Source organism: Grus americana, chromosome 1 (assembly GCF_028858705.1).
Source record: "Grus americana isolate bGruAme1 chromosome 1, bGruAme1.mat, whole genome shotgun sequence".
Taxonomy (NCBI): domain Eukaryota; kingdom Metazoa; phylum Chordata; class Aves; order Gruiformes; family Gruidae; genus Grus; species Grus americana.
The window spans coordinates 101,504,209-101,520,096 of NC_072852.1; the positions used below are offsets into that span (position 1 = coordinate 101,504,209).

Consider the following 15,888-nt stretch of genomic DNA (forward strand, 5'->3'; position numbering starts at 1 on the left):
TGCTCCAAAGGCAAATGCTATGCTGACTGAAAGTCTCACTGTATTGCCTGTCACAGTCCAGCCTGGAATATATAAATATCTTCAGGGATACATTAGACTTGCAGCCAAAATAGGATGGCTTTTATCAAGCACTGGCACACTAAAAGAAGATTATTTGAGAAGTTGGTGTAGGATCCAGATTTAAGATTTTTTGCTAAGGATAATCAAGTGATGGAGCTGGATTCATTTTTGTGGTGTCTTGACACAATCTTGCATCAAGTTCACGTGTTAGGTGGGATGGCAAGTGACACAGACTGACTCTGTGGGAAGCTATCAGCCTAAGTGACTTAATTTATTGTTCACCAAAATTCCTGAATACTTAATGATATGCTAATCTTCCAATATATAGCAACCTGTTTGAAGACAAATGCTACTTATTTTGGTGTACCAGATTTGATCTACCAGATCATGCCATTCCTGTGCTATCATATGGAACAGCTGGGTTTGTGTGTATATTCTTGAAACAACTCACTGGTACAATGCAGTATTTTCATCAGGGATGGCTTGATGTGTTAAGGCATCAGGCAGTTTAAAAACTCATAAACATTATCGAGTGAAAAATACTGAAATACCTTTTTAAAATCCTGACATAAATGCCTATAGATACGTTTCATAGTTATTTTAGCCTAGAAGTTCATACTGTTGGACTGAGCAAAATGAAGTACAGTTGGTTGGGGGTTAGGAGAGAGAACACAGAAGATTTAAAAGTTGCTTTTACAAATTTAGTGTGAAAATTCGTGTTCGAGGATATGAATCTAAGGAGCATAAAAGATGTAACGATCCTATGAACCGCTAGACAACCTTACAAAATAGATTCTGGAAAGCACAGAGTGTCAAAGGATTACTAACAGGAAACTAGGGGCACTGTTTTGAAGCTCAAAAGCTCCATTTGTCATTCCCTCCAAATGCAAACCTTCCATAAAGGTGTTTTATTTGTTGATTTACCCCAAAAGAGAAATTTCTGCATAACTTATGCCTGACCAAATATACCATCTGAAAGCCAGCTTTACATCCCTATTTATTGCAAGATGCTGTTGCCTGCAACAATTTAGAAATTACTACTTGCTTGAGAGAGTTCAGCATATAGTAAGATCCTCTAGCATCAGGCTGCCATTTGTTTATTTCTCTAGATTACGGAATTTGCCTTTCCCACCACGGGGATGTCAGCCCTTTGAGAATAAGCAAATGGTAAAAGTGAGGGAATCTAGGTCATTCATCTGCTTGAAACTAAAGAGACTAGGCTATACAACTAGTCATCATTAGCAAGCTGAAGTAAAGAAAACATTAATTTTTTAAAATGCTCTGATCTTTAAGAGCTTTAAAGTGATGCATTGTTTAAGCTTATAATGCAAAACCAGGGTATAACCAATGGATGCAGATGAATATAAATAAATTGATTTGGTGGCAGGTGCACATCTGCAGCTGAGACCAAACATTCAAAAAAAAAAAAAAAAAAAAAAAAAAGCTGGTAATTCTTCATACTTCAGAAAGGCTATCCAAAAAGACTATGAAGGCATCTGAGAATTTTCACACAGAAAAAAAAGGTACTACTGTGCAAACATTATGAAGCACTGTTTTATTCATTGAGGACCTAAACCTCAGGGTGAATACAGAAAGAACACCAAATTTTATTAGAAGAAATGAGAAAATATTGTGAGGAACTCCAGAAAGACTAGAAGAAACTACATGAATGAGCATCACTGGGGTACGTGGCACTCCAAGTTGATGTGCTGGGAAGGAACAGAGAAATGGCTTATTCTGTTTTTGAAATTCAAGGTTAGCTGTGACGGCTCAGCAGAAATACCTGGCTGTGGTTTATTGTATGTTGGCGACAGTGTAATAAACACTTCCACTGGTAGCCAAACGGAACAGAGAGCTAGCGTGTACAGAAATGGACCAACTGTGCTGCAATGATGGTAACGCCCTTCTACGCTTTCCCACCCTGAACATTGTGTTTGTTTCTCATCCCCTTATCCAAATAAAACACAAAAATAATTTGAGAGGCAGAGAAAAAAAGTCATGAAAGAGGCTTACTTTGGATTTGAAAAATATTGGAACAGCTAGTGTTGCATGGAGAAAGTGAAAGGGGCAGACTCGTGGTGTCACCGCTTGGCACACAAACCCCGCAAGAGACAGGCATTCTCAGGGAAAGAAAAGTTTGCCATTTTAAGACTTTTTACCTCCTTCCTAATCTTACTAACGTACTTATTCATTACATTGCATATATTGGAACGGCTTCTTTGTAATATTAACAATTCTAAAAAACTTCTTGCTGCGTAGCCTGATTAGCATGCTAATTGGGCCGCTCCTGTCAAGCAGTTCTAGAGCGGTATTTTATTCCTGGGTATCAACAGTGAAATAGCATTTAGTTAAGTACCCAGTTTACAAGTTTATCTTCAGATTTGGATAATCTTTTAAGAAATAAATGTAATGTGTTATTCTGCTTCAAGTTGGAAATGATCCTACCCTGGAACCATACAGGAAAGCTGTGCTAGTTGAGCAAAACTCTGATTTGAACAGCATTATGTATATGTTGTGTATGTACAGACATATGAATTCAGAGTTTTGCTGGATTATACACACCCAATACACACACCTAATCTAGGAGAGAGAGCTTTTTTGTGACATCCCCTTCTGTCTGTCTATCTGTATGCCACTAAATCATTGAGATACTTTTCTTTGAGAGGAAGATAATGGCACTGAGTTTGTAATTTCCTGCACATGGCTTATGAATATTTTATTTTGCCTTAACTCAAATATATTCCAAAGTGTTACACAGGAAGTGTTGCTATTTGGAAATACCAGGCTCTTCTTTGATCCTTTTTAAGGGGAGAATACACCGGAGTGAATGATGCAGATAAAGCTAACCCAGTACCAAAAAAAAAAAAAAAAAAAGAAAAGAAAATAATTCGTAGAGAATAACACAGGGAATTGTGTTTGTGATATAAATGAGGATTTTGAAAATGGGTAACATATTTAACTACTGTGAATAATCTGTGCATAACAGTTGGAATTGTAAAAGCCTCATAATATATCTATAATCCTAATGTGTTTCTTTGCTGTTTTGCAGGCAGACCAGTAATGATTGTAGTTGAATACATGGAGAATGGATCCCTTGACTCATTTCTGCGGGTGAGGTGCCATTTTCTGATGACATTTGAATAAGACGCCATTCTAGGTTAAGATTTTAAATCATTTATCATAAATTAATTTCTACATAATGTTATTCATGGATTTTTAGTGAAGAATAGAAGCATTTTCCCCAGGGCACATTTCTAAGGTACAGTGATACATTAGAGCATGGCTGGAAAAAAAGAAAATTTAAACTTAAGAATATAATTTATTTCTTCTACAAAAGTAGTTCCCATCTTTAGCAAAATGTGTTTCAAATAGTATTTTTGTGAAGGAAAAGATAAATTGAAGCACAAATGCCTAGCCTTATGGAAGTGGTTCATTTTTCTTGATCACCTTCAAAAATACTTTATTATGATTTTTTTTGGTTGGTGAAGTGTAGAACAAACTCAGTAATTGATTTATAATTATTTATGGTTACTTGCATTTAACAAATTGAATTAGAAAACAGTTTATGGGTGAAATGTCCTGGCATTAATTAACCCCCAAAGGTCACTAATAAACATTAAAGAAGGGCTAGAGAAAGCATGAATCATATGTTGACACAATTGTATTTAATTTTTCTTAGAAAAGTAGAAGGAAAGGGTGACCCCCTAAGCTAAACTTATCCTAAAACCATCTCTTTGTTAACAGAACCCCTGGAAATGCTGTGGCAGCCCACTGACATAAGACCCTGTGTGAATAATTTGATTGTCAAGTATTTAAAATTTGTCTTTAAAAGTAAACGTCAGTACTTACTAGCCAGCTGCCTTGCCATTGCCATCTTGCAGAATGGTAAAGCTGGGGTTGTAGGCAGGGTCGGGGCAGGGAGACTATGGTTTTGTGAACTTGTTTGAAAGGGTATCCCCAATGCAAAGGAGAGGTGTTCAACAAGGAGCTGTGAAAATATTGGCAGGAAAATCTAGATGATGGTGATTCAAGGATGCTTTGGTAGCAGGAAGAAGGAACTGCTAAAAGAGTGAAAAAGCAGGAGGCAAAGAACAGCCAATGCTTTAGAAAGAAGACTCAGCCAGAGAAAGGGAGAGAAAGTCGTACAGAGAGTACTTGTTTGACAGCAGATTGAGAAAAGAGGTAGCCACAAGAGGAGAAGAGCATCTGGAACAGAGGATACTACCCTAGCCACTTTTCTGGAGACAGTCTGATATCATGAGGTTCTTCTTAGATACTGAGTAGGTTTCAAAAATCACCCCCCTTGTCCTTCTGGTTGATCCGTCTGTCCATCTGCAGCAGACAGACTCACGCTGATTTGAGTATCTGGGGCTTCCCTGGTCTGTAAGATTTCAGCAGTGCCCTAGGAAGACTTGCCTGAAACTCTGCTCTTGTGCGTGTGTGTGTGCAGAATTTCATAGAAGAGAATAAAACCAAATACTGAAATAATTCATGAGAGAGAATTACCTTTCTCTGAATTGCTCTAGTATGATATCTATATTCCAATTATTCTTCACATGCATTTATTTATCAGAATAGTTACTACTTATTAGGATACTTTAATAGAAACTGACATCAGCAAAATTATAATGTTACTGTGAAGCAACACTTCTCACATTGCATCAGATATATTTGTAGGCAAATCTGCTGGGGGGAAATGTGAGCTAATCATTTCTGCAGCTGCTTTCCATGTATATTATTTTACAGTTTTAATTCACAGCTCAGAGATGGTTTATTCTTCTAAAATGCTTTTTAAAAGGACTTTAGATAATATTCAGCATCCCAAAGCACAGTAGATATATCATCAGCATTTCTGTTAATAATTAGCAGAGCAAATGGCTGCAAAGTAACCTATTTAAAAAGAAATCCAGCTGCTTCATTAATAATACTTGTTTTCTGCAGATATAAGTCTACACTTTTAAAATCTTTTGTGAAGATACAAAGAAGCAGAGAGGGTTTATCTTTAGCCATCATAATGAAAGGTGTTCAGTGAATATAACAATTCTTATGTGGTGAGATTTGGAAGGGCTTATAAGATAGTCTATCTTTCTTATTATTTAAAAGAATTGCTTGTATATCGCTTGTAAAAATACCACATATTTTTACAGAGAGGGGAAAAAAATCCATTTCTCACCATAAAAAATATTTCCACACACACTGCAACCTGCGAAAATTAACCAGCACATCCCTCTAACTTGTCCAGCCTTTCTCCAAAAGCCTGCAAGAATGGGTCAGTCTTACAATTTCAGAGTGAAACTCTGTGATGAACCATGTGAGGGTATTCCAGAAGAAAGGCTCTTCGTGGAAGAAGTTTGCCATCAGCCTCCTCATGGCCTTGGTGGGATGTTAGCTTTCATGCCAGTACGAGTTGTGCGAGGAATCATAAACTCCGAGTAAAACTCCCCTTGACCCTGAAACCCTAAAGTCTTAATAAGCCTTTACTTCCTTGCTTTACAGCTAGGGAAATTAAGCAGTGTGATGCTAAGTGGTCTGCACAGTATTGTGCGCAAAGTGCGTAGCAGAGAGTAGAAATTAAATCAGTTCCCCTGAATTCCAGGCCAGCAGCTTACACTCATCCTTCATCTTATTTAGTGCTGTATTTTGGTTGTACTTATGTGGCCAAATCCCCAAAGCAGTGCCTTGCTTTCTGCTATTTGTATGAATTAAACAACAGGCTCAGCTAGATTGTCTTCCCCACTCTACAAAACATCCTGTATGCTGGCTGCTAACTTTGAGCTTTTGGGGAAAAAAATTGGCATGCACTTCCAATATGAAGATGCTTCAGATATATTCTTAGTGGAAAAGCATCAACTATGAGAACCAGTTCTGTAAGATGATAGTAATTAATTACAGCAATTGTGCACCACCAGACATCCTAAATTGCTGGAGACACTTGACACTAAATTTTCCTCAGAAATCTTGCATTATTTTTGCAATTATCTAAAACTCATTTCCATAAGATGAAACTCAGTTATCTTTTTTTTTCTCATAGAAGACTGATGCATGTAAGTTAATCACCCCACAAAAGTATACCTGAAATTTGCTGTCAAGGAGTTGCTTATTTGACCAGAAATAAGGTACATGTGACTTCACTTCTGGTAACACTTGGAGAGATTTCTCTGAAAAACGATGTGAGCTTCCAGCTTAGTATTTCCTCAGGGGCTAGAGGCAATTCTTTCAGTATTACTCCAGCAGCTGCCAGATAGGACTGATCTGTGCTTGGAAAGAAAGTGGCTAATACTTCAGCTTGGGAACGGAGGAGATCCACGTACAATTTCCTATTACCAAGTTCACACACAGACTTTGGAAGGAACACATTGTCTTCACGTTCCAATTACCTGCCTGTGTAATGGAGATCTTAGCAATCACTCATTCTGCAAAAGTATGAGAGAAATAATAAACACATGAAGAGTTGAAAGGGCAGCTAATCTGTGTTGGTAGAAAGATGTACTCAGTAATTAGGATAGCTGCAGTCAGATATGTTTGCTCAGGCTTGCTGATACAGAGTATAGAAGATACAAGAAAGACAACCAAGAGAGATGCATAATAGAAAAAAGAAAAAAACAAAAACCCCTAAAATCCACAAAACCTTTTTAACCAGCAGTTTGCCACTGCTGCGGGTTTGAGACGCCTCTTCTCTGAGCATGGCCATCTCTAAGTAAACCACATGGGTATTGAGTCACTGCTTGGTGATCTTCCAGTCTTCATAAATGATATAAATGCAATCCCATTTCGCTGAGGGAAAACGGAGATGAGTGCCACATGCAGCAATTTGGACCCAGTTTCACTCCTTAGCTGTTGGTGCTGGACGCCACATTTCCCTCAGTCTTGCCTGTCAGATGATTGCAGTCATTCCTATAAAAGTCCTTTGCCCCAGGGTTGGTCTTTTCACCCTGATGTACCCTCCCTGGCTCAGCCCACTCTCTAAGTAGATGCCTCACAGACTTATGGAGCTCTTAAGAGTTAAATCTCATCTACTGTTTTCACAGCTCCATCTAAAGGATCATTCTTGGCTAAAGTAATTGGATTTAGCGTCACATAGACAGGAATGGGGAGATTAGGAGGCTAGGTGGCTTGTGTATTTGGGGGGGCTACCGCTTTGTGGGCTCAGCAGTACAGAATGCCACCTGGGGAGCATCTGTGGCCGTGGTCCGAGCTCACCCTCCTCGTGCACCGTTCAGTATGGGCACGGATCTAAGCCACAGAAAAGGGACACAGTTAGAAGTTGACTTCGGGGGATGTTTGGCTACCTAGAATCATGCAAAATGAACCAAAAAACTATCACCAGAGTATTTTTAACTTTTTTTTTTTAATTTTCTGCAGCTGCAGACTACCAGACTACTGTCAGTGTTTTATTCCTGCTCAGTGTCCAAGGTGTGCTAACCAATAGTGGGCACAGTGAGGCAAGAACCAGGGACACAGCAATATTAATCAGATGAGAACTCACAGTGTTGCAGCAGGTTCTGTAGCAGGCCTGATAACTAATAATTTCTCAGCTGTATCCACTGCGCTGTATTTGCTCACCCTTCTTTATTAGGAAGGGAATGTGCGCTCTTCAAGGATCAGTTTGGGAAAGAGAGCTCCTCAGGGTTTGCAGCATTTTCCCTTAACTATACCCTGAAGAGACAGATGTTTAGGTTAGAATGATGCTCCAGTCTTGCCCAGTTTTGTGAATCTCTGAGCTGTAGGAGGAAGGGATTCATTTACCTAGGGTAATCACAGGGTCATCTTGCTTTCTTCATTGTTACTATTTGCACTAGCAATGCTCCTCTTCCTACCTAAAAACGTGTGACTGATACATTTCCTTTCACTTCAGAGAATTAAAATACTAGTAAAAAAAGTTATTTACAAGCATAGATAGTAGGTTAAAATGCTGTAAAATATATTTTGTTCCTTGAAAGAAAATATTTTCTAAAGATTCTATTAAAAATATGCTTAACTGCCTTAGAGCACTAACTGCAGCAGACTGTACAGCAAATGAAACCCTGGAATTCATCACCAGATTTTAATCCCTTGAGGCATGTCTAGCAGAGGCTAAGATAAGTGTAAAAATGTGTGGAAAAAAATGTTACTAGAAGGAGAAAATATTATGATATATTGCTCTTTGATGCAGTAATCGTTACGAAGTTATTCTCAGAGCAGCTTTGCTTGATAGCTCACCCTTTTTTCAACTAGAGCTTAGATGCTGCTGCAGACACTTACATTTAGTGAGTTTGGGGGAAAGGGAGAAAAGAGAAAAATGAAGACTTGCAGAAAGTTCTACAAAGCGATGTTGTAAAGTCTGTGTTGTATATCCATCTAACATGGCCTCACTAGACAGAGTCAGCTTTGGGGAAAAGTGGCCAGATGGCCTTTGCTAAGTTTAATAGTTGCCATTATTATTTATCTGCATCCAGAGAGGCAACAACATTAGAGCTCATAACTAATACTCATCCTTTTGCTTTCACACACAGCATTCATGCACACTTTTATTTATTGGAGGCACATTCCTTTCCTGGAAGGATAACAGTGACATTTTAGTATCTTTTGCTTTCAAAAATGACACTATACAGAAGAAAACCTGCACTGGAGACTGTTGATACTAATATTTTTTTCTGAACCACAAAACAATTGAGCAATTAGAAAGTGAGTCTGCATACCTTAATAGTGAAATTGTAAGCAACACGTATTTACGTGATCTAAGATTACACTTAAAGCTAGTGTCACTGATGCTACAGAGCCAACATCTGCTCTCAAGCAATGGCTTACCCTGTTAAAAGGAGGTAGCAGACAGTATCTCTGATACCGCTGTGAGAAGTTCATTTAGAAATGCTGGATAGTTTTAATCACTGTAGATATTCTTCCTACTGAGCAACAAGAAATTTATTACAAACTGTCTTGTATTTGAAGCCAAAATGAATTAGATGATAGGTAATGTGGACACTTTCAGTGTGCTCTTTATCTCTGTGAATTTGTGGAGAATACGTAAGAAACCAGGAGATCAGAACAGAGCCGATGTCATCCATGTCTTTAAAAAGAAAGGAAAAGAGAAGCCAAGAAGTTACAGGCCAGTCAGCTTAATGTCAACTGCTGTAACATTTCTGGAACAAATTATCAAAAAAGCGTTTATAAACACCTTAAAGATAACAGCGAGATAAGTTTAAGCCAACATGGATTTGTCAAGAAGAAATTATGTCAAACAGTCTGGTTTTCTTTTATAACAGGGCGCAGGCTTTGTGGGTATGGGAGAAGCAGTTGATATCATAAGTCTTGACTTTAGTAAGGCTTTAAAACTCTCTCACATGAGATCGTTATGAGCAGCTAGAGAAATACGGTCTTGATGAAACTTCTATAGGTGGATGCAGTACTGGCTACATACTGTGTGGAGAGAATGGACTTTGGATGGAACGACAGATGAAGCAGGCTTGTTCTGCAGTCTGTGTTTCCCCATATTTTCATTCACTTTCTGAATCCCGAGACTGCGACTAAACTTGTGAAATTTTCAGGCAATGCAAAGCCAAGTAGGAACACAGGCAGACAGCAAGACAGAGCTAGAATTTAACATCATCACATCAACAAATTTAAGGAATAATTTAGTAACTAATTAGTTTTTTAAACTAATTAGAAGTAAGTAAGGACAAGAGCACAATACTCCACTGAGGCTGGAATAATCAGCTATTGAGGACAGAGAATAACTGTTCAGAAAGAAGTCTGCTGGAAGAAATTACTCTAGAGATGGCAGTAGATCAGGCGTGTGACATCATTGCTGTGAAAATGGCAAATACCACAATGGAATTTGGAAACAGGAGCGTCCCCTGCAAGGTCTGTGAAGTAACTTTTCCCCTCTGCTTCACACTGTCGAGGCCTCAGGGTACTGTGTCCCATTTGGACCTCAATGCTTCTGAAACGTAGGTGGGCAGAGTCTGCAACAAAACCCAAAAGAATAGTTGCCAAGCAAATGAGATCTGTGGACTGAACTTGTGTTTAGCCCAAAGAATAGGGCAAGAGAGATATTTAATCTTCATGTCCACAAAATGCAGTTGCAAAGAGGAATCGAAAACTCTGCCAAAGTGCCGTGCTCAAGGGAGGCATCTTATTTAAGTGGACATCTTATTTAAGATGCAGTATTGGCCTCAATGGTCTTTAAGTGCAGGTTAGAAAAGCATGTCAGGAATGACACAGGGTGAGGAGATGATCTGAATCCCCCCTCAAAGTCCCTTCCAGCTCTGTGATTCTGTGACAGCTATATTCCAGTGCACTGAAGTGGGCAGGGACACTTGGTTATGCCAGGGCATCCCTTTCTTATTGCTGTAGCTGAGTAAACAGAACTGGGTCACAGGTTGCAAGGCTACTGCTGCTATTTGGTCCAGATTTGAATGTGGCTATTTCATCCTAAAATAAGCTTTGGAAGAGCTTCATCTTGCAACATTTTTTAAATAATAGAAAGATTTCCCATGTTTTTAATGGTTGAAGAGGTTGAGAGATTCTTGTGTAGGATCACACAGTAGCATTTAAAATGAACTAATTTCAGGTTTTTATATACTACCTTTAATGAAATTAGGTATTAGTAATTGTATGGAATCCTGTTAACAGTTGAAAGAAATTGACAGTTAGCCTAATTCAGTATCAGTAATATAAAACTGAGTGCGATCAACATGGTAGTATGAAGCATGAGTTATACTTCCAGGAAATACCAAGTTGCAACTTGAATTTTGCAAGATTCATCCTGATAAAGTCATACCATTTACATGGTACAATAGTAAGAATAAATGCATAGCAAAAGCTGTATCTTTCATATTGTGACCAGTAGGAACTGTCACTGGTGAATAGGATCTCAGTTAGACATGGACACACCATTTGCAATGCTATTCTCCATCTAAAATAAGAGCTAAATCATCTGCAGAAAAATATTTAGACCTGTAGCAAATCCTGTACGCTTCTCAGAATATAAGGGCATAAAAGTGCTCTGACTCATATGGCAAATAAAGAAGTGGATTTTAGACTAGACAAAAGTCCAGAAACAATACAGAAAACTTCAACGATCATGCCTCCAAGAGGTAAAACGGAAAAAATCTTCTGAAGAAGAAAAATTGCATGGGCTTGTAGAAAAGCACTGAACTAGTACATGCTGGTGATGGAAACTAAGGGTGAAAAGCAATGAGAGAAACTAAGGATATCATCCTTCCTCCCCTACAGTAACTGACCCTCTTCACCAGCCCATTATACGTCAGTACTATTGAAAGGTCTGTAACAGGAGGACAATTTTTCATGTACATAAGATTTTCAAAAACAAACAGTAGCTGAATGAAAAAAACATTTTCTCAGGGCATTTGCAGGGCTGCATAAATGCAATGGCAACTACTCAGATATTGCATCTATACTCAGCTGATGAGAAAAGTTTATTTAGCAAAGCCATTAAATCCTGATTAAAATTTGATGGGATGATAGGATAGATGTGGTAAGTCCACTGAGGTCTGAATTGCTGCCAGTATTGATTAACACCCTTAACACCCCAGTGGGAATCCTATCAAAAGCATATTTCAAATCTAAGCCATGGGAATCAGAATAAAGCCCTGGATAACAACCGCCATATCATTCAGATGAGTGCTTTCTGTCCCTATATGACAAGCAAATGAAACGAGATCGTGGAAAGTTGCCAAAGGATTGTTTTGACTCACAGATGTATGTGGGGATTTACAAATGCTGAAAAAATGAGGCCAGATTCATACCTAGTATAATTTCATCAACTTAGTTGAATTTTCCAAGGGTTAAATATGGCCCATAGTCTCTATCCTGATCAGTTTAAATCAGACAAGTATTTTGATATATTGGAAGATAACAGCATATATGGATTGTAAGGGAATACAACTGGCATGGAAACTGATGCAGAAGTGATTATAGAGAGACTTGAGAGAGAAGACTGTGTTGCTGACAGGAAAAATGTAGTTGTTCCAACTGCAAGGCTGGCAATGAAATGATATAAAACCAAGCATGAGAAGGGACAGAGGAGAACAGATGCAGAAGAGGATTCAGAGAAATATACAGAGGGAGACAGCATAAAATTACAGTTGGTATGTTAGCAAGTCTGTCGTTTCTTTAAAGGTAGAGATAAGAAGCTTGAACTTTTTGTGTCAAGGCAGAAGCCCAAAGAAATTTGAAAGAAGGAGGGAGAGAATGGCAAGAGCATGAGATTGTTTTTAACTTGGGCATTTCTGCTATACTGGTAAGGCAAATGCCAAGATTTGGAAAGAGCAGAAAAAGGTTATGTTTTATGAAAAATCAGTCAAGCATAGTATAGATTTGAAAGAGCACAAATTAAAAAAGGAAGGAATGAATGCTTGTGATCCAAGGGAACAAAAGGTTAAGGGAGATGTTGCAGATGACTCTGAGGTTTCTTGAAAGAATGGAGCTGTTAACAATGTTAAGGAGGAGGCAAAATCTAGAGGTTTCGGGGTTTGGTTTTGTTTGGTGCTTTGTTGCGGGAGCGAGGGGGGCTTGGTTGCTTGTTTTGCAAAAGTAAGTCATAGGTACTGTGTTCCAAATCCTAATTCTACAGTTAGCTAAAAGAAGTTATCCACACAGGGTAAGTGTGAAGAGTATTAACTGTTTGCAAGCAGCTTAATACATTTTGAGTCAATTGAGCATTTAGCATTATTCAATAAAAAGCAAAACCCAAATCCCATGTGACTTCAATACATAAAATATTGGCTAGAGTTCACGTCCTTCCTTTATTGGAAGAGGCTTGAAGTATTTAAGAATATTCTCTTTTGTCTCTCTTTGCTTAATTGCTAGATGGAAATTTTTTATTTAAAATATGTCACTGACATGTTTTGGATTCGGAGAGGTTCCTCTTATTCTTGTGGTAAGGGCCTGTGATAGGAAATGTCGTAGGCTCATAACAGGGGATGGCCTTTTGTAAAATGTCTGGTTATCACACTTGTGTCTTCACCCTCAGCTGAGTGTCGTCTGCAGAACTAACTGCTTACAGGTGACTTCGATGGAGACAACAAAGGAAGGGGGTTGCTTATAGGTGTGACATGATGGCTTGGAGAGATCTGCCTCCCCATTTGCATGGGGAATTTAGAAGCAAAAAGGCTGCAGAGCACTGCTACAAGAGGAAGAGTGAGAATATTCAAGGGGAAAAGTTGCTATGAATCAGTCATAAATGGTTTCAAAGAAGTGTCATTAAACGTGCCTTGTTTGGAGAAGTCTGTGAGATGGCTGTGGTGTTTGGCCACTGATGGCTTAAATACAAGTTTGTTGGAAGGTATGATGGGACTGTGAGGTGTTCCAGCTGATAAGGTGTGTTAGTATCTGAATTTTTTGCATTATGATATGTTGGCTTAGACTAGCAGCTTGGAAACCTAACCATGTAGCAACCATGCATGTTTTCCTTTTAGTATTTCCTTTCTGGTTTTTGTCTTGTGTTGTAACCTGACATAGCAGTACTGGTCAGTAACTGGTGAATGTTGCCCATAATGCAGGTTTTGATATACTGCTGCACTTGGGCTTTTCTTCCAACTGATTTTACAAAAGGCATTGAAAGAGGTCAGAGGCACTCTGCAAGTTCTATGAACTACAGAATCCATGTTGTCTCTGCCTTTTCTGTTTGCTAAGTTTATCTGTCTTTCTATTTGTACTCAATAGAGCTTAATTGAATAATGACTTTAGGAACTAGTTCCTCCAACTTCTTTATAGGCAAACAACTTTTTCAATTTAGCAGTGTGTTATGCACACTAAATGACTTATCAGTTAAAAAATATATAACTTCTTGATTTAAGAATATGTATAATATATATTAGAGGCAAGTCTTGGTCTAGTGTTGCTTCATCTCAGAAGATAGATTAATAACATGAGAAGCAAGTAACACCAAATTTCTCCATGTCTGGGTTTTTGTGGTTTGTTTGTGGGGTTTTTGGTACCCTTAATTACATCTGAGTACTAATTCCTTATTTCTTTAAATGTTTATATCCTGACTAGCTGGATATAAGCCCCAAACCATTGAATCATAATGGAAATGCTGAATTACTTTGCTGATCAGGGATAAAGTTAAGCATGCCTGTATAGTTCAGCCTGTTACTTTGTTGAATCTAATGAGTTTACTGAACTTACTGTAAACTTCTCCCCTACAAAAATCATCCTGCTTAAATGTATGAGCTAAGCAATAGAAATGTCCTGAATGCTGATCAGAACACTGGTACTTGTCTGTAGCCCAGTGCTGAAGGTATTGAAAGAGAAATGGAAGGTTAACTTGCAGGGAAGAGTTGTTTGTTTTTGTTTGGCTGTGCCTGCTAACATAAAAGCTTTGGCTCACTGAATAATCCATGAGAAGCTAAATGTCTGCCAGCTGAGGTCACAAAAATACTGCTGTAAGCAGTCTGCTGTAAATGGTAGATAGGGCAGACCTAAACCAGGCAAAGAGCCCATAATCAGATTTCTGTACAGCTACTCACTTGGTCTCCACTGCCACATAATTCAGGGGCCTTCTGATGTAGGAGGGACAGAAGCGTTAACTTTAATGTTGCACATGGGAAACTGAAGCCCACCAAGACTGACCAGATGGACAAGCATGGTTAACAACATAACTCTTACTTACATGTTCAACTCCCATAGATTTCAGCAGGAGTTAAGCAGATTAATGCTTTCATGGGCCTGAGCTTAAAGGGCTTAGTCAGCCAGGAAGACTGTGGAAAAGCTACATGACCTCTGAATTTCAGCACAAATCTTTTTAATCTAGTGTTCAGAGATTATATGGTGTTAGGTGCAGAACAGACAGAAGGTAAAGCCCTAGACTCTTTCCAGGTTTGTTTGCTGTGGTTTTTAAAACCAAACAAAAACAACAAACAAAACCCACCACAACCCTCCCCAAAAAAGCAAAAAGTGAGGTAACAGCAGTACCTCATGGAGGCTGAGGTAATAAAGAGGGGCTCTTGTTTCCTGAGACCATGCAGTAAGAGATGAAGAGCAGATTTTTCTGTGTTGTCATTCTTGTATTAAAAATAGTGTTTGGGGAAAGTGTGCTTTTAACTGAGGATAAAAGACATTAAATGCTGTCAGTAGAAAGATTGTGGAGTGTGTGAAAACGTGGAAGAAATGGGGATAAGAGTGCACAATGAGAAATAGGCTAGCTTGTGCTGCTGACCAAGTTAAATACTTGAAAAAACAAGCTTGCAACGGGCAGGTTGGCTGGCTACAAACGTATTTAAAATATGAGCCATAGTTAATAGCATCAGTACAAAGTTAATGAAAAGTAGCTGTGTTCTTTGAACTTGCATCTTTACTTGCAGAAACATGATGGCCACTTCACAGTCATCCAGCTGGTGGGCATGCTGCGGGGGATTGCATCTGGCATGAAGTACCTCTCAGACATGGGCTATGTACACCGCGATCTGGCAGCCCGTAATATCTTGGTCAACAGTAACCTCATGTGTAAAGTCTCTGATTTTGGTTTGTCACGAGTGCTAGAGGATGATCCTGAAGCCGCTTACACAACAAGCGTAAGTTTGTCTTATCTAATTTGAACAGTTGATTGCCTTGTGCCTCTTTTATTCCAGTTTCAGATTGGTCTGTGCTATAGGAATGGTAGTTTGAGTTGGCTTTGTTCCATTCTTAGTCTGTGTGGTTTAATAGCACTGATGATGTGTTTAAGGGAAGTTGGTGTTAAGCCTTGTATTCATGAATTAAAATTTTCATTTTATTTCACTTAAGCTTACCTTCTAACAGGATACATAGGACCTTTCTCTAAGGTTTAAGTCTCATTTCATTGATACTTAAAATCCTTATGTGATGCAAGTAAATCATTATAGTGGA

The 15,888-nt window shown here is 38.6% G+C and overlaps 1 protein-coding gene across 10 annotated transcripts in view; it reads left to right on the top strand.

The window, feature by feature from the left end:
* The window catches only part of EPHA6 (EPH receptor A6), a 521,269-nt gene that overhangs the window by 448,050 nt on the left and 57,331 nt on the right, over positions 1 to 15,888 (top strand). For all 10 annotated transcript variants that reach the window (XM_054813848.1, XM_054813914.1, XM_054813840.1 and 7 more), the window contains 2 exons: positions 3,110 to 3,171; positions 15,366 to 15,575. In XM_054813848.1, the coding sequence (XP_054669823.1) occupies positions 3,110 to 3,171; positions 15,366 to 15,575 (272 nt within the window). The remainder of the gene's footprint in view (positions 1 to 3,109; positions 3,172 to 15,365; positions 15,576 to 15,888) is intronic.